The sequence below is a fragment of the Calidris pugnax genome, unplaced genomic scaffold (genome assembly GCF_001431845.1).
Source record: "Calidris pugnax isolate Ruff unplaced genomic scaffold, ASM143184v1 scaffold371, whole genome shotgun sequence".
Taxonomy (NCBI): Eukaryota; Metazoa; Chordata; class Aves; order Charadriiformes; family Scolopacidae; genus Calidris; species Calidris pugnax.
In genome coordinates this window covers 488802-507022 of record NW_015091373.1, presented here as the reverse complement: position 1 = coordinate 507022, position 18221 = coordinate 488802, and the positions used below count along the sequence as shown (strand labels likewise).

General features: G+C 63.0%; 1 protein-coding gene across 1 annotated transcript; it reads right to left on the bottom strand.

The window, feature by feature from the left end:
- Positions 1-711: 711 nt before the first annotated feature.
- On the bottom strand, positions 712-17767 carry KCNN3 (potassium channel, calcium activated intermediate/small conductance subfamily N alpha, member 3). Its single transcript, XM_014961296.1, has 7 exons — positions 17672-17767; positions 13755-14173; positions 9611-9752; positions 7023-7133; positions 5569-5696; positions 5060-5129; positions 712-3857 (listed from the first exon to the last, which is right to left on the bottom strand). Exons 1-7 carry the CDS (start codon positions 17759-17761, stop codon positions 3561-3563), a joined length of 1257 nt encoding a protein of 418 aa, XP_014816782.1. The 5' UTR covers positions 17762-17767; the 3' UTR covers positions 712-3560.
- Positions 17768-18221: the final 454 nt, after the last annotated feature.

The following is an 18221-nucleotide window of genomic DNA, read 5'->3' as shown; positions in this document are numbered from 1 at the left end:
CTGTGCCGAAAGTGAGACTGGCTGTGGCTGGGAGGGGGGTCCTGGGGGGGCTTTGGGGTTCAGCCCCGTTGGTGCGTTGGGTCGGATGCTGCGGGAGGTCAGCATCTCTTTGGGATTCTAACTCTGCGTCGCAGTTTTGTTCTTGTGCTTTTCCTCCACCTCAGTTGCTGGTCCCAGCTCTTCTCTCCATCTTGTTCCGATTCCCTTTGTGGCCGCAGGCTCCAGAATGATCTCCTCAGGTGTGCGGGACCATCTACCGGAGCTGTGTACCGGAGCCCCAGCCGCTGCCGGGAAGGGAAGCTCCAGGTCGGGCTCCCAAATTCTCCTGGGTGTGAGCTGGGGGCTGCCCCCGCGCCGAGGCCACTCCACTGCTGGGGACTGGGAGCCACTCGCAGGGAGCAGCAGCTTCAGGGGGGCACCCCTGGACCCAGAGGCCCCAACGCAGGCTGGACTGCGCTGGGGGATCCCCCCAGGCCTGCCCTCACCCTGGCCTCGGGGCAGCTCTTCGGTCCTGGTAGTGGGGCTGGGCGGGGGGTTAGTCCCAGTGCTGGCCTCCGCAGGGTCTGTGGGCCTGGTGCTGGGGGTGGAGGGTCCAGCGCTGGTGTTGAAGCACTAGTAGGGGTGTAAGTGCAATATGGGGGTGCAGGGAGGGGGATGAGTGGGATGCAGGGGGCGGGATGGGGTGCAGGGTGCGTGGGATGCAGAGGTGCAGGGGATGCAGGGTGTGGGGTAGAGGGTGCAAGATGCAGGGTGTGGGATGAAGGGGTACACAGGATTCTGGGTGTGGGATGGGGAGGCAGAGGATGCATGTGCCCAGGATGCAGGTACCCGAGATGCAGGGGGTGTGATGAGGGATGCAGGGGGTGGGATGGGGGTGCAGGGTGCCTGGGATGCAGGGTGCAAGGTGCAGAGCACAGGGTGCAGACCCAGGGCCACAAGGTCTCAGGCTGGGGGGGAAGGGGGGTGTTTGGGGTGCAGGTTGTCCAGGGGGGTCTAGGGTGCGAGGTGCAGAGATGACACTGGCCCAGCCCAGCTCCTGTCGGCCCTGGTGAAATCCCACTGGAGCAGCAGCTCTGCCCCAAGACAAGGGTCTCTCACACCAGTTTCAATCCTGAAGCTCTCGCCGCTTCACTCCCCTTCAGTGCCCCGGGTCCCAGCGAGCCGACAGCGCCTGCTCTCCTCTTACTCTGCTTGATTTCCCAGACTTGGTCGTTTGCCCGTAAGGAGGTTCCCGCTGGCGATATCGATTCTCGAGCATCAATACTTCCTCTGGCTCTCTGACGCCCCAGGAATCATCTCTGCACCGAACCCCGCTCTTGCCCAACCCCCGGGAAGAGGTGCGGAAGCGTTTTTCTCTGCTGGCTGCCTGCAGGCCAGTGGAGAAGCTGCATTTCAGGCTCATTCTCAGCATTTGCAACGTTTTCTCCATTGCCACACTGGAAACCTTCTTACAGAGCTGGGCAGAAGCTTCTGCCGGGGAGGTAGGGCTGAGGGTCACCTGTAGGCACACGGGGAGCAGCAGCAGGGCTAAGAATAGACCTTGGGGGGCTGCCAAGGCAGCGAGGTTCTCCCAGCCATCCTGCCCAGCCTGCAATTACACTAATGACAAGAGCTTGGAAGAGGCGGGAAGGAGAGCGGCTCGTTCCCAGAAGGACCAGAAAAGGCTGGCAGCGATGGCCCCGTGCCTCCTCTCCTCCCCAAACGCCACGGGAACGACCACGGCTGGGCCACAACGGGCTCAGCACAGCCCCCTCTGCAGCACCGGGAGCTCGTTCTGCTGCTCCCCTGCTGTCGCCTCGCAGCCTTCCTCCTCCTCCTCCTCCTCCTGCCACTGGCTGAGCTGGGGGGGAGCGCTCCTCGCTAACTACTGCTTGTTTTCTCTGTAACTTTAATTGCAGGGCACGAGGAGTAAACCACCTACCACCAGCAGCAAGTGGAGTTTTGCACACAAATTCCTCGGCATCGGGCTGGTGCGTCCCTGCCTACACGCGCACGAAATCCAGCGTTATTTATGGAAGGGAAAGAGTTACAAAGGAGAAGATTACAGGCTGAGTATACCTGGAGTAACACAGTGACTTTGATTACAATTACTGACACTGCTGGGTGAGGTGTAATTAATATCGCGGAGTAATTACATGGTTACTTCATCTGTTTAAAAATATATAAATAGCCTCTGCTGAGTTTTCATTGAAAGCAGCAAACACCAGCCCCAAAGCCAGAGCCCAGCAGCAGCAGCCAGAGCCCGAACGCGACCCTGGGGCCGAACTGGGGAGGAAAAAGGAGAAAATGGTGAAAGCAGAACATAAAATGGCTGGTTCCAGAAGTAGCCAGGTGATGCCGAGGGTACCTCAGGAAGCTGAATGCCAGAAACAAAACCCAAAAAAACCAAACCATGAGGGGCAGGCACTGCCGAGCACCGTACCGGTGCCAGATGGTGCTGCTGCTCTCCCCCGAACCCAGCAGAGACAGCACGAAGGCCATGGGGCTTGGTTTTAAACAGATGAAGTGCCTGCCCCCGCTACTACATCACTTGCCCCCGAGCCCCTGCTCGGCCACGGTGGATTTGGTGCTGCCGGCTGGGCTCCGGCGTGGCCGGTGCTGGCGCGAGCGGAGGTGGGCATCGCTGATGGGGTTTCTCATCCAGCAGTTCTGAGGCTGCCCCAAAGAGCCCCGTTGGCTTCCCAAAATGCTTGTGGGGAGGGGGGAGCTCCTGGGCGGGTGGCGATGTGAGCACCTGGAGACCCCCCCCCCGGTGCCCGGGCTGGCCTGCCAGCCCCGTCATCGGCCATCGCCGCATCGGCCGGGGGCTGCCCGGCCCCGCATCCCCACACGCTTTAGGCACTGCTTTCCTGGCTCCAGCACGTGTCTCCAGGCAGAATGTGACACCGAGGACCAGAAAGAAGAAGTGTCCCTTGTTCTGCCCGGGCAGAAAATACTCACAGCTCCAGAGAACCCCCCCCCGGCAGGTTACGGCCAGAGACTGTCACCCGCCCGGCAACGCACGGGGGGGTTCACGTGGGTCCCGGTAAGGAGATGGGATGGAGCGTGGGCAGCGAAGGTCAGAGCCTGTGCAAGAAACCACCACGTTGGCATCTGCCCGGCGGTGCTTTGCGATGGTGGGAGGGGGTGGGGGGGGCGAGGGGAGCGCCCCGGCCCCCGGCGGGGTCCACGCAGGGGAGGAGAACTTCTCCCTCTGGTGTCTCCGTTGCTTCAGTGCTTCTGACTTGTTTTGTTTTGTTTTGTTTTCAAATGTGAAGACCTGAGATTGAGCGTGGGTTTCTCCGTCCGCCACCGGACGCCGCGGCGCGGGCTCGCCCGAGGCGTCACCTCCCGTCCCCTTCCTTCACCACGTGTAGAGGCACCTGAACGGGGATGCGATTCCCGAGACCAAGGCGTTGGCAAAGCTCCGAGCGTCGCTCGGCACGGATGGTCCCACCGGCTTTGGCCGAAGGGTCCTGTGGCGGTTCGAGGACCAGAAGAAAGTCCATGGAGACCTCGGGACCTGCGCGGAAACGCTTCCCCTGTCCATGGAGGATGCGGGGGGCGGGGGGAACTGCGTTTTAGCAGCTGCTTGAGCTCGTGTATGGGGTGGGGAAGGAGGTGGAGCTGACCCCGATGGGGCTCTCGGAGAGGGGCGTTTGGGGGGTGCCCACAGGCACGCCGACCCCCCGCGCCTCCAGGACGGCGGCGAGCAGGCGCTGCTGCTGCTGGCGCAGCATGTCGGCCATCAGCAGGGGCAGGGAGTTGAAGCTGGCGCTGAGCTGCTCCAGCTTGGACTCCAGGCTGCCGATCTGCTTCTCCAGGTCCTCGCTGCGGTCGTTGAGCTCGGTGATGAGGTCATACATCACGTTCTGCATCTATGGAGAGGGACAGGGGGGACAGCAGAGGGGTTAGTGCCATTGCTGGGTTAGTGCCACCACCAGCACCAAGCCCTCTAACCCCTTCCGGCAAGCAAAGCCCAGAGAGCCACCCAAATCAGAGAATCATGGAATGATTTGGGTTGGAAGGGATCTTAAAGACCACCCAGTCCCCCCCCTGCCCTGGGTAGGGCCACCTCCCACCACACCAGGTTGCTCCAAGCCCCCTCCAACCTGGCCTTGAACCCCTCCAGGGATGGGGCAGCCACAGCTTCTCAGGACAACCTGGGCCAGGCTCTCACCCACCTCACACCAAAGAACTTCTGCCCCACATCTCAGCTCCATCTCCCCTCTTTCAGCTTCAAACTCTCCCCCCATCGCTCCCCTCCTTGATCCACAGTCCCTCCCCAGCTTTCCTGGAGCCCCTTGAGGGACTGGAAGGGGCTCCAAGGTCTCCCCGGAGCCTTCTCTTCTCCAGGCTTGAACCCCCCCAACTCTCTCAGCCCCCCCTCCCAGCAGAGGGGCTCCAGCCCTCCCAGCATCTCCGGGGCCTCCTCTGGCCCCGCTCCAACAGCTCCGTGTCCTTTTCTTATGTTGGTAGCCCCAGAGCTGGAGGCAGCCCTGGGGGGTTCCCCCCGGGAGGGCAGGGGGGGCGAACCCCCCCCCCCCCAGCCCTGCTGGCCATGCTGCTGGGGATGCAGCCCAGGGGGCTTGTTGGGCTATCAGCCCACAGTGCTGGGGTGTGTTGAGCTTCTTCCCCTCTGCCCCCACTCCCAAGTCCTTCTCCTCAGGGCTGCTCTCTAGCCATTCTCTGCCCAGGGTCAGCCCGTTCCAGGTGCTCACAGGGCACCGTGACCCAGCTTGGCTCACCCCGGGGACATTAAAGTGAGGAAACACTGTCTCTGTGCAGGCAGAGGGGCAAGGGGCGTCCAGCCCTGTGCTGCCAAGCAGTGGTACCCCCGGCTGGGGCTGCGTAAGGGGGTGTGGGGAGCAAAGACCTTTCCAGGAAGCGGGTTGCAGCCCCACCAGCCCCTGGTGTGTGTCTGTGTTTCTCCTCCTGCCTCCATCCCACGGCAGCTATTCCCCGCTGACATCCACCGCACGGAGCACACCGTGGTCAGCCAGGGCCGCTTCAGTTTTCCCAGCTGAAGAGAAACACTTGGGCAGCCCGGCCGAGCCGCGAGGTCGCAGTGGGGACTTGCCTTTGAGAGGTCGACCAGGGTGTTGGCTTGGTCGCTCAGCTTCCTCTGTTCCATCTTCACGCTCCGCAACCTGGGGAGAAGGAAAGAGCAAGGCAGCTGCATCCCCTCCCCAGCTGCAGACCTGCCTGCATCCTGGGCATTGGGAAATTGTCCCCATGCCCCGGCCAGGGACTGGACCACGATTCCCCTGATGCTGGGGCTCAGCATCACAGAACCACAGAATGGTTTGGGTGGGAAGGGACCTTAAAGCCCACCCAGTCCCCTCCTGCCCTGGGCAGGGCCACCTCCCACCAGCCCAGGTTGCTCCAAGCCCCCTCCAACCTGGCCTTGAACCCCTCCAGGGATGGGGCAGCCACAGCTTCTTGGGGCAACCTGGGCCAGGCTCTCACCACCCTCACACCAAAGAACTTCTGCCCCACATCTCAGCTCCATCTCCCCTCTTTCAGCTTCAAACCCTTCCCCCTCATCCTATCCTCCACCCGCCCCCATCCCCCTGCCCAGCCTCTTACTGGTGAATGGCTTGGAGGAACTTCCTCTGATGCTTCCTGACTTTGGCATGGTCGATCTTCTTCAGCAGCTTGGTGTGCTTATAGATGAGCCACGTTTCCCGCAGGACATTGGCCGCAGCGTTCTTGATCTACAAGAGGAGAGTCGGCCGCGGGTCACTGGCCCCGCAACGTGAGATTTCATGGAGACGCCGGGCTGGATCTGCTGGGAGCCACCAGTTTGGGAGCTGGTGCTGCAAGAGCCCTTCACTCCCCCCAGCCAGAGCGAGGTGCTCAGATCCGCTCCCACGTGCTCTCCTGCCTCTTTGCAAGGGATCAAGGGCGGCTCAAACAGGAGCAAGAGCTGCCCACACCGAGCAGCAGGTCCCAGCCCCTGGTGCTCCCCACCCTTCCCTGCACTGATGCTCTGCCACTGGGCTCCTCGCCCCCACCCCCGAAGCTGAACCCTAAGCCTCGAGAAAAAGGAAAAAAAAAACAACCCCAAAGTTTTTCTCGATTCCTGCATCCATCTGGCACTCTTGGCAGGTCCCAGCTGGGCTGCCGGCACGAGGACACGGCTTCCGCAGGCTCCCCGGCCCTGCTGCTCACTCCAAGATGAATTGGCCGCCGTCTGCCTGGCACGGGGCCCGTGGATCCATCTCCACGGCTGGGGGAGCAGGGCCAAACGGCTGTTTGCTTTCCCAGCCTGGCCACGCCGAAACCCCCGACTATCCCGGGGGCATCAGGGCTCCGGCCGGCACGTGGCCCTGCTCTCCGGAGTGACACGGGGTGCCCCGGCCACATCCCAGCACCGTCCCAAACCCTTCCAAAGGCTGCACCGACACTCGCTTTGCCACCATTCCCTATAGAAAATATCACTCCTGCCGCCAGTGTGCAGAGCCCATCCCACCCCACGGTGCTGTTGGGTCACCGAGGCTTTGCCATGAGGAGGCTGCTGAGACCAGAGACCTCCCACGAGCTACCAGGGAGGTAACACCAGACCCACTGCAGCCTCTGGGTCCCTCCCATGGATGGAAACCACAGGAGCCTCACAGCACAGCTCTCATCTGGTTGTCTTCCCGACATGGAGCTAAGTGAGATCATTCTCTGCAAGAGAAGGGAGCCCGTATCCTCCCAGGGGGAAAGAAAAATGGGCTTTTTTCCCCTCGTTGGTGCGGCCAAGCATCCTGCATCACCCAAATCTCTGGTACAGAGCTGGAACCGTTTGCCTTCACCATAAAGCTGGCGCCTCCACTGCATCCAGGGCACACCTTCCCACCATGGGACCCACACCCAGGGGTGCCAACACCTTCTTTCCCCCATGGGACCTGCAGGACCCACACCCAGGGGTGCCAACACCTTCTTTCCCCCATGGGACCTGCAGGACCCACACCCAGGGGTGCCAACACCTTCCTCCTGCCACAGTTCCCGGCATCCCCATCACGGGGCACATCCCCCCACCCCCCACAGGGCCTTACCCGCTTCGTCAGCTGTGTGTCCATCATGAAGTTGTGGACGTGCTTCTCGGCTTTGGTGAGCTCCAGCTTCCTGGCCACCACGGCCACCACCAGTGCTGTGCAGCCAGCGCCCTGTGCGGGGACATCGTGTCGTTCATCACCCTCCAGCAACCTCGGGCGACAGCAGTGCTCCCGCTCCCCCCATCACAACCCCCTAATTAACTGAAGCTCCACGGGCCCCACACCCACATCATGCTAATGAGGAGATATGTTTGTGCTAAATGCCAGGGAATGGTCTGCAGAGAGGCCCTTGCTTATACTTATTGTTATAACAACCAAGGGCAGCCAATTTTCGTTATTTGCCCCTTAGAGGGTCGGAAATGGAAAAACATAGAGGGGTCACATCTGTGGGGAGGAACGGAGAGGACAGGTGACCCAAACCTGACCAACAGGGTATTCCATCCCATCTGCCCCATGCTCAGTGTAAAAGCTGAGGGATCAAAGGGTCAACTCTCTTCCTGCGATGGCCGACGTCAAAGAGGACCCTGTCTGTTCATCTGCCTTTGATCCCCATCCGTGTGTTCCTGACTCCAGAGATGGAATCCAGTTCCCATCCATTGCTGAGTCCAGTCTGGGACTTCCCCAGTGCCTGCTGGTGATGGGACTGTCATCTTGGGAGCTTGATACGGTTTTGTATATGTATATATATAGTATCTATTCCATTATTTTGACGGTTGGACAAGATGATCTTTGAGGTCCCTTCCAACCTAGAAGATTCTGTGATTTTCTTCTCTCTTTTTTATTTTAACATTAATTTTTCATTAAAATAGTTTAGTTAATTCTAAACTTTTCAATCTCCTTATCTCTTCCTCTCCTCTTTCGGGACGGGACGGGGGGGAAGGGCCATCTGTCGGTTGGGTTGCGGTGATTTCGGCTGAAACCACAACAGCCTCGCTTACCGGTGCCACCACGGAGCAGGGACCTGCCCCATGCCGTGCCCCGTGGGACGGTGAGAGGGGACCGGGGAGGAGAGCAGTGGGGAAGCACCGGGCGCCCTGGGGGAGCGCGGGGAAGGGGAGGCCCAACTCAAGAGCCCCCGAATCGCCACGTCTCCCAGCAGCAACAGCTGGGAGCTCGCTTATCCCGGTGATTAGGGCCAGATCTGCCGGTAGCCGTCATCTCCAGCGTGTATTTGCCTTTGGAAAGCAAAGGTGCCAAGCCCCGGCTCCCCACGGAGCTCCTGCACTCTGCCTGTCGCTGCCCACACCAGATGAGCTGCTCCCCCCTCCTGGCACTCTGGCAGAGACCCACGATCCTGGCAAACGCTCCTTAATTTATTAAAGAGTCATTAATTAACATCACGCTCTGAGCTGAATCCTTTAGCATCCCCGAAGGTCCCTGCTGTGTGCTCTCTCTCAGCTCCCATCACTTCCCTCTTCATGGGGGGGGGGGCCGCCCCCGGTGCCACCGTTTGGGGACCCCAGGGGTTCCCCTGGCCCTGGCAGTCGCAGGGGGGGTCCCCATCCCTGTGCCGGATGGACACTGAGAAGGGGGGACACTTTGCCAGATGGTGCCTTGGTTCCCTGGGGGGGGGAGCTCCAGGAGCCCCCGGCACCGGGACCCCCTTGGCTGAGCTGGCGGCTGCTCCCCCGCGCTGGGAAACGCTGTGTCCCTCCTCCCAGGGGCGATTTTCTCCCTCACTTGGTTCCTGTCACCAGCATCAGCCTCGCTGGTCTCCAGACCTCATGCGGGGCAGATCAAAGACATGAAGATAATATAAAATTAATACCCGCCGGCGGAGCTGCCTCAGCCGAGAGCTCTCGAGGGGCACAGAGCTGAGCCCAGCCGGTGCCGGGTGCCAGTTCGGGCTGTCCTGGCTGGAACAGGGACAGCTCTGTCCCCAGGGCCTGGCAGCTGAGGGGGGCAGAGCCGAGGGGCTGGGGCTCAGCTGTGACCACGCAGACCTCGGCCGTTCCTTTGGTGAAAGCCCCACAAGCCAGGACATCTCACAGGCGGCTGGGAAAAGGTATGCTGGAGGCCCCAGAGGACGGTGACCTTCTGTCCGTGAGGAAACGAAGTCACGGCGAAGAGGTGACACCAGGAGAGCGTGGGGGGGTGGAGGGCTCCCAGCTGGTCCCAGCTCTCGGCAGGAGCCGGCAGCATTTGGGATCGCTCCGGGCGATGGAAGCCAGGTGGTGTCAGCAGGGATGGCCAAAGGATGCTCGGGGGCCCCTCTGCTCCCTGGGGACATCCCTGACCCCGCCGCGGTCCAGCATGCCCCCACTCTCACTGAAATCCACCCCAAATTCAGCAGTGGGGACCACGGGGTGGTGGACCGGCGGGTGTCCCACGCTGCGCCCCGTGGGACTGCACCATCCAGCCCGCACCATCACCGTCACCTCCTTCACCAAACCACCACATCCTGCTAATTACTGCGCTTACAGTAATGGCAATTACAGCCCTATCAGCTTCCAGGCTGCGACACCCCAGAGCCGAAGCCGTTACGCCTCGTGCACGGACCAGCCAGATGGGTCCCCGTAAAACCCGGTGGCCACGGTGGGGATGGGCAGAGCCCGTGGGCCGGGCAACTGGCTCAGCAGGGCCCTTACCATGATGCCGGTGAGCAGGCAGACGCCCTTCCCGCAGTAGGTGTGCGGCACCATGTCGCCGTAGCCAATGGAGAGGAAGGTGATGGAGATGAGCCACATGGCCCCCAGGAAGTTGCTGGTTACGTCCTGCTGATCGTGGTACCTGCCAAGGAGACACGGGCATCAGTGTCACCGCAAGGGGATGGGGATGGCTGCGGGGAGCAACGGGGGCACCTGGGCATGGCGGCTTCTCTGGCACGAGGCTGTGCTGTGCCCCAGGGAACAGGGATTAATAACACGGCAGGATGTCCCGTAGTGACAGCGGTTACACAACTCCTGGTGCAGGAAAACCCACATCGACGAAATCAGAGCGAAAACTCAACGGAAAGTGCTTCTGCTTTCGGTCAGACCTGTCACCACATCCCAATCCCGCCGCCTGCGTCCCCGGTGCCACGTGGCGCGGCGGCGAGAGCCGGCTGATGGGAGAAACAGCTGCAGCTTCGCAGAGCCCCTCGACTGCGCCAGCTCGCCCCCGGCATCATCCTCCCCGTCCCCCCCAGCTTGGGCTGAGCCCGCTCCCCCTGCGCCGCCCCGGGGGACGGTGCCGTCAGCAGCCCCGGCAGAACCGCCGCCGAGGGATCCAGCCGAGCCTCCGGCACGCACTTGGCTCTCGGACAGCGCGGGGGAACGGCTCACACGCTCGAGATGAAGCACACGTGGAGCAGCCGCCACTTCGGGGTTGCTGCAAACTTTCCACGGCCGTGTCCCTGCCGAGCTGCGAGGTCAGCGACCGGCCTGGCCAGCCCGGCATCCGGCCGCGGCTCTTCCGGCAAACACGCAACCGGGTCCCCGGGGCCGGTGCGAGCCCTGACAAAGCCCCGTGGGGATATTCCCTGGGGATGCAGCGCTGGCCACCGGCGGCAGAGCAGGGGCTGTCCCAGCCCACAGCGGGACGCAGCCCCGAGCCCCGGGGTGCACAGGGACAGGCAGCACCTTCGCCCTGCCATGGCAGGACAGTCACCCTCCTGCCTGCACGCATCCCGCTCCCCGGCAGCCTTCCCCCAGCCTCCTCACGGAATCGTTAGAGGGAAACCAGATGGAGCTTTTGGCAATCCCCCCCGGTTCATCCCAGCTCCCGGAGCAGTTGGGTTTTCTCCTCTTCCGAAATGTATTTCCCCCCAAGCAACCGGAGACTCAAACGAGACCCTGGTGCATGAGAAAGTGCCCTCAGCAACGGCGAGAGCCGCTGCCGCGCTCCGGGCAGGGCTGGCTCCCCAAAATCTCGGTGCCAGCACTGGCACTCACCCCCCATCCCAGCCAGCGTGTTCCCCTGGGAAAGGCTGAGCCCGTCCCGCAGGATGTGAGCTCTCGAGCCGCGGGGATGACCCCGGGAGCATCATGCTGCTGAAGGGGGTTACGGCGCAGCCGGACAGATGGACGCTTTCTCTTCCGAGAAGCACTTTGAGCAGAAGGAGCTGATAAACAGAGCGGGGACGGCACGTGCCGCGGCCGGTGCAGGCAGGAAGAGGGGCTGTCGTGATCGGTCAGACCCCAGGTTGCTTTCCATTGTCCCCTTGTCTGCTTGTCCCCACCAAGGGCACAGCCAATGCCCCAAGCATCGCCCTGGTCCCGTGCCACACCACCGCCAAGCCGAGCATCGCCGGGATGTTGAGGCAGCAGCGGCTCGGCCAGACCGAGCCCATCGGTTTGGGCAGCCCCGCTGGGGGAGCCGGGGCCGGCTGCACGTGCAGGCACACGTGCGCGCCGTCGGTGGGCAGCCCCGGCAGCACCGCCGGCACCGGCACCGCAGGCAGCTCTGCGTGGCGGCCGGGCGAGCGGGCGAGGTTGCTAAGCGACTCGCTGCCTTGCCGAGAGCTGCGGCCCCCTGGCATGCACGGGAGGATGCCCGGCAGCCATGCTGCGCCTGCGGGCACCAGAGCAGCCCACGGTGCTGAGGGGACGTGCCACAGCCTGGGGAACCACGTCTTGGAGTGGCACGGCCATCTCCAAACCTCCCAGCCCAAGTGGATGCTGGTTGGGGATGGCCCCACAAGCCACAGCAGACTGGTTTGCAGCACCAGTGCAGCAACCCACCGTCGGTGGGGACATGGGGACATGCCCAGGGTGGCCCTTGAGGGAGCTGTGTGGCACCCAGGGCCAGTGCATGGCCCAGGGATGGTGCATCCCTCAGGGACGAAGTGTGTCCCAGAGGTCTTGCATCGCCCCAGGTCGGAGCATCCCCAGCCCGCCCAGGTTCACATCTGCTGCTCTGTAGACAGAGGGAGGTGGCGGCAGCTGCGGTGCCGGTGATCTGCAGCGCCTCGCCTGCGTCATTTCTATTTTTTTTTTGTCCCTAATGGTTCTTTATTTACATTGTTTTTTCCAGCCTGAGCCCCCCAGGTACAGAATCAACCCCCTGCATGTCCACCGGGAGCCTGTCTGCCCGCTCCCCACTTAGGAGGCACAAATAAAAATCTCCCAAACACAATTAAGCAACGCAAAACCATCCAGCACATCCTGAGAGCGTCATTAAGGCAGACAGGAAGGCAAACACAGCCTGTAAAAGCTCGTAAAATCTCAGCATGCCACTCTGCTCTGCTGCCACGGAACTTAAAGCTGCCCGAATGCCCCTCACGGGGTGACCAGCACGAGGAGTCCCACCCCGCGGAAGAGGAGGGGTGGCCTTCCTCTCTCCTTGCAAGGGCCCAGAAGCAAGCTGGGTGGCCCAGGGGACCCTGGGGTGTGATCCCTCACACCTCGGTTCCGAGGATGGCATGAAGCTGCTGCAACCACTTAAGGGGATTCCATACGATTCAACTGATCCACGGCCACCAAATCACAACAAGCGCGTTGTCTCCAGCACTTTCCTGCAGCCCCGGCTGCTTCGATGGCAGCATGGCATCAGTCTCAGCCTCCTGGGGACAGGGATGGCCCCGTGGGGGGACAGGACAGAGGACACCCTGCAGGGGACCTGCCCTCCCCGCCCCGGGACAGACGGGTGCCACCAGCACCTCACACCCCAGCCAGGAGAACCCCCCCCAACGTGGGGTGAGCTGGGGGTGGCCACCGCCCCCCGGTTCCCCTCGGGGGACAAATGGGTGCCAGCATGTCCCCGGGAGACAAAGGCTCAGTGGTCCCCACCGGAGCCAGTCGCCACAGCAACCCCCGCGCCGAGCACGACGATGCCGGCGTGATGCCATCCGGCAGTGGGTTTGTCACCGCGGTGTTGTCATGGCAGTCGCTCGCAGCGGTGCCAGAGCCCGAGCCATGAGCTGCTGCTCGCCAGCCTCGTGGCACCACGGTCTCTCCCCAGCTCCCGCTGCTCCCCACATCCCCCACCCGCCCTCCCGGGGCTCCCGCACCGTCCCCGCGCAGGGGCACCCTGCCCCAGGCCCCGCGCTGCGAGGACAGGGCTGTCCCTGTCTCCGTCTCCTGCGGGGACAGGGGCTCAGTGGTGGGAACCCGCAGCTGCTGAGCCCCCGGATCCCTCTCATCTGCCAAGCATCCCGAACGGCTGAGCATCCCAAACCACTGCACATCCCAAACCACTGAGCATCACAAACCACCACACATCCCAGAGTGGCCAGGGCTGGAAGGGGCCTCTGGAGATCACCTTATCCCACCCCCTGCCCAGGCAGGGTCACCCAGAGCAGGTGGGACAGGACACGCATCCAGGCAGGTTTAGAATTTCTCCAGAGAAGGAGACTCCACACCCTCTCTGGGCAGCCTCTTCCAGGGCTCTGCCACCCTCAGAATAAAGAAATCTTTTGTTGTTTTCAGATGAGACATTCCAGTTTGAGCCCATTGTCCTTTTTCCTGTCCCTGGGCACCCCTGAGAAGAGCCTGGCCCCATCCTCTTGCCTCCCTGCCCTTTAGCTCTTGCTCAGCATCGATGGGCTCCCTTCTCAGTCTGCTCTTCTCCAACCGAACAGCCCCAGGTCCCTCAGCCTTTCCTCAGCTCCAGCCCCTCATCATCCTCGCAGCCTCCACTGGACTCTCTCCAGTAGTTCCTAGTCTTTTTTTGAACTGGAGAGCCCCGAACGGGACCCAGTGCTCCAGATTTGGCCTCACCAGGGCAGAGCAGACATTCTGAACCACTGCGCATCCCGAAATGATCTGCATCCCAAACACACACGCACACCCCCTCCCCCGCAGCCCCTCTCACCTCTCGCACACCCGCACCGTCCAGGCAGCGATGATCCAGAGGGAAATGCTGAAGACCAATAGCACCGTCCCGGGGCAGATGGTCATGAGAGTCTTCATGACGAAGCGGGTGTTGAAGTTGATCTTGTTGAGCGCTCCGATGCTGCGCGAGGAGGCGTCGGTGAAGAGCTTGCTGTGCAGCAGCATCACCCGAGCGATCAGGTAGAGGCGCAGGAACATGGGGATGGACAGGATGATGTCCACGTCCGCCTCTGCCCGAGAAGGCGTGTAGGAGAAAGCCAGGCGGGCTGTCCAGAAAAATTTGTACTCCCCAGGAATGGGGTGTATGGCACAAACCAGCATCTCCAGGCCGATGTAGAGGATGCGCTCGTAGGTCATCGCTATCCGCCAGTCGTCAGCTCCGTTGTCGATCACAAAGAGCTGCCGGGATGCAAAACCACACAGTTACTGGTGGCCCTGGCCAACCCTGCCCCACCAGCATCCCACCATGGGCAGCGGGGAGGGCACCAGCACCACAGCCCTGTGGAGCTGGGGACAGCTTTGGCCAGGAGGGCTGGGGATGGATGGGGAAGGAGAAGGTGTGGACGAGCCTTCGCCATCCCCTCCACGGCCCTGTCTGTTACAGCACAGGGGACGGTTACAGCACTAGGGACACCCCAGAAAGCTTTAGGGTGCCAAGCCTTGAGCACATACCCAGGCACAGCGTAGGGACAGCTCGGTGTGACCCGCACACGGGCTGGCAGGAGCCTCCCTCCCAGCACAGCCTCCTCGCCACGGGCACAGCCAGGCAAGACGTGGTGCCGCAGAGCACGGGCACCGGCCACCCCAGCCCCTTGGCTCCCACCAGCACCGTGCCGGTGTCACCGACAGCCACCAAGCCCCGAGTGCCAGGGCAACTTTTGGAGAGGGAACACCACTGGCGGAGCACCCGGCCGCTGGCGGCGATGGGATCCGGTTGTCATAGCAACCGCCGGTTCATCCTGGGTACCAGCTCCTCTCCCGCTGCTGGCGACACAGTCGGGGTCTGTGAGGAAGATGGGGGGGTGGCAGCTCAGGCTGGCCCCTCTGGGACGCAGCCAGACCCCTGGGGGTCACCAGCCCTGGCAAGACAACAGCTTGTCCCCGGTGCAACGGGGACACTGGTGTCACCTACAGCAGGGACACACTCAGGGCCTCTCCGCAAACAGCGCTTGGCAAAGACGCCGCTGGGAGGGCTCCAAGGGGGACGTGGCACCCGTCACCGCCGTCACCGGTGTGTCCTCGACCCTGCAAAGCGCAGCGCCACCCCGGCTCGGTCGGGGGTCCGGGAGCTCCTGCAGCCGTTCCCGCCCGGGCGGTGGGTGGGAGCGCGGCCCCGGCTGGCACCGAGCCCGGGAACAACCCTCCCGCCGCGCTGGAGCCCCCGGTGCACCTGCGCCCGCCGCCTCGCCAGCGCGGCATGGCACACAGGGCTCTCCCCGGGGACGGCGAGAGCCGCCAGGACTGACTCACGGAGCGGCCGTCCCCGGCCACCTCCCTTTCTGTTTGGAAAGCTCCGCTCCTTTTAGCTGCTTTGTTTGAAAAATTGTTTATAAAAATGCTCCAAGCTGTCAAGGGAGATCCTCAGGCATTTAACAAGCTGACAGCCCATTCCTTCCTGGAAAAGGGTGTTAAAAATAAACAAATTAGCAAGAGGAAAGAGGCAGGGAGCCTTTTGACTGCGGGGGGGGGGGGGGGGGGGGGGAGGAGAGCGGAGCGGGACGGGACGGGGCGGGCGGGCGACGGGGCGGGGGGGGGGGGGGGGGGGGGGGGGGCGGGGGGGGGGGGGGTTGCAACAGGCCAGGTCGGGAAGGGAAGGAGCAAAGTGGGGATTCGGGCAGGTTCCCCCTGCGCCAGCCCCTCTCAGCCCTGCACCTGCGGCACATTGCTGCGGGTTTCCATGGAAACCCCGGCACGGTCCAGTGGTACCCGTCGGGGCATCCCCAGCATCCCCAGCACTGGCTCCGGCTGGGGAAGGAGCACGCGCCTCGGCCACCGCGGCTCCGGACAGGCAAAGCACAAGGGAAGCCACCAAGAAGCCACGAAGGGGAAGGACTTTCCCAAAACCAAGCGCACAAAAAGCCCCGGGCACCCAAGGGCAGGGCTGAGGGGGTGCTGTGCCCCCCCCAAAACCTCCCCAACTGGAGCCGGCAGCCTCACCGGCACCGCGCTCCGTCACGCACCGCAGCGACAAACGCGGCACTGGCTGGGGACACCCCACTCCGCACCCCCCGGGGCACCGCGGCGGGGACAGACCCTGCCCCAGGGTGCAGCCCGGAGCCATCCCCAGGGACCAGTCCCCGCTGCCCCCGGGAGCGGGTCAGGCTCTGCCTCGGGCACAGGGAGGGGGAGGCCCGGTGGCGTTGCTGGCAGCTCCCTGCACACGCTCAGCCTAACGAAGAGCGAGTGACACACGCAATTAGCGGCAGCTCGTGGCCCGGCAGCACCAAGCAGAGCCGGGAGGCAGCAGGGATAGGAGGATCCTGCTCACCTGCAGCCCTGGCTGGCGGGTGATGGGCTCAGGGACACCCCAGGGACATGTCACCACCCCAGCCCATCAGTGACAGCACAGGCAGGGGACAGGCACGACCCCAGGATCTGGACCCAGGGCCCTCGGCACAGCAATGCCCCAGTCCTGGAGAAACTGAGGCACAGGGAGAGCTGCAAATGTCCTGAAGGACTCGGCAATTAACACAATTAATACTGAGGGAAGAGGCTGAAGCTGATGTCGAGCCCTTCCCAGAGTCTGGGGAGGTCTGGCAATGCCACCCAGGGCGAGTGCAGCCCCCCCTTGGGCAGGAGGGATGAGAAGCTGAGGATTTACAGCTCTGCCTGCCCTGCTTCCATCCCCGGCCGGATTATCAGCAATCCCTTTATAAGCACCTAAGAGATAATAGGGCGATCAGCAGCCAGCACGGCTTTGGCCAGAGGAAATCAAGTCAAACCGATCTCATTCCCTTCACCGCCAGCGTACCCAGCCCAGCGGTCAAACCGGGGCCGCACGGCGGGACCGTGGCGAGGTTCAGCACCGGGACCCTGCGCTTGCTCAGGGACCGGGACCCCTCAGAGGGACGGCAGCGGGGATTTTGAAGGAGCAGGAGAGGCACAGAGCCCCGCACGCCGCTGGGGTGGACGCTGGGTTTGCCCAACCCACTCCCAAGAACAACAAGGGGAGGAAGCCAGCGAGCGCCAGGGCACGGCCCCCCCGCCTGACCCCAGCTGCCACCACCCTGGGGTAAATATTATTCTAGTGAAAAAACAGAACGCTCAAATATTTGTTTTGAACAAGCCACCACGGGGGCCGGTCCCCGAGCTGAAGGGGTGGCTCCCGGGAAGGTCCCTTGCGGGCAGGGGGCAGGCAGGGGGCTGCCCCGGCCCCCCCTGGAGCAGGATGAGGTGGGATCTTTGGTCCACCAAAACACCAGGCACTCGGGGTCAGGGGCTTTGGCGTCCCTTCCTGGGATGCTCCTTCTCCTGCCTGGTGGTTCCTGCCACCCCCAAAACTCACCAGCATCGAGCCGATGCCGGATCCCGCAGGGAAGCCAGCCTTCCTGGAGCAAACTGGGAGCCCTTTAATTTCCCAGCAAAGCCAAGGGCGGGCAGGGAGGAAGAGAGTGGGCAGCCCTGATTAGGAAAGGATTTCACAGCTTTCCTTGGCACCTCAGCCGGTCCAAGCCCTTCCTGGCCGCAGCCTCCCCCAGCAAACCCCTCGCTGCCCAGCCTCACCACCCCCCCTCCCCCCCTCGCTGCCCCCCAAGACCCCAGCGAGGAGGGGGGAGGCTCCACGCAGGCTGGGAGCTTGGGCATCGCATCCCACTGGAGCGGCCGGCAAACCCCACAGCCCCCCGGGCCACCCGCCCCAGCAGCCCCTCGCCTGGCACCGGCGACGCCGGGACCTACCTGCACCTCCCGTGTGTGGTAGGCGATGATGAGGCCCAGGAGGATGACGGTGGAGAGGCTGATAAGGCATTTCAGGGCCAGGGAGAACATGGAGTCCTGCAGGGCGAGAGCAGGGCGGGCGTTAGGGGGGATGTGGCCACGGGACCCTGTCGGTGCCTGTCACCCCCAGGGAGATGCTGCAACACCTGCCCCCCCCTTCCCTGGCACTTCGGCCACCCCAGCTGCCCCCCGAGCGGGCAGGGCACCGCTGGCACCGCCGGCACCGTGGGCAAGAGCTGCCTTTTCTCCGAAACATTTCCTTAATCCAGTTCCACCAAGTGTATAATTACCGGCCGCCCCTCGCTGGGACACACATCACCAGCGCCCCGACCGCAGCCAGCCTGAGCCCAACATTATGGCACCCTACTGGATGGTCTAATTAGATCCTCCTGCTAATTAGCTCTATGTAAATTAAACCAGATCCTGATTGACTGGCGACCAAAGCGGCTGCTCCTCGGGGACCCTGCCAGGAGGAACAGGATTCACCACCTCCCCTCCTCTGGACCCTGTT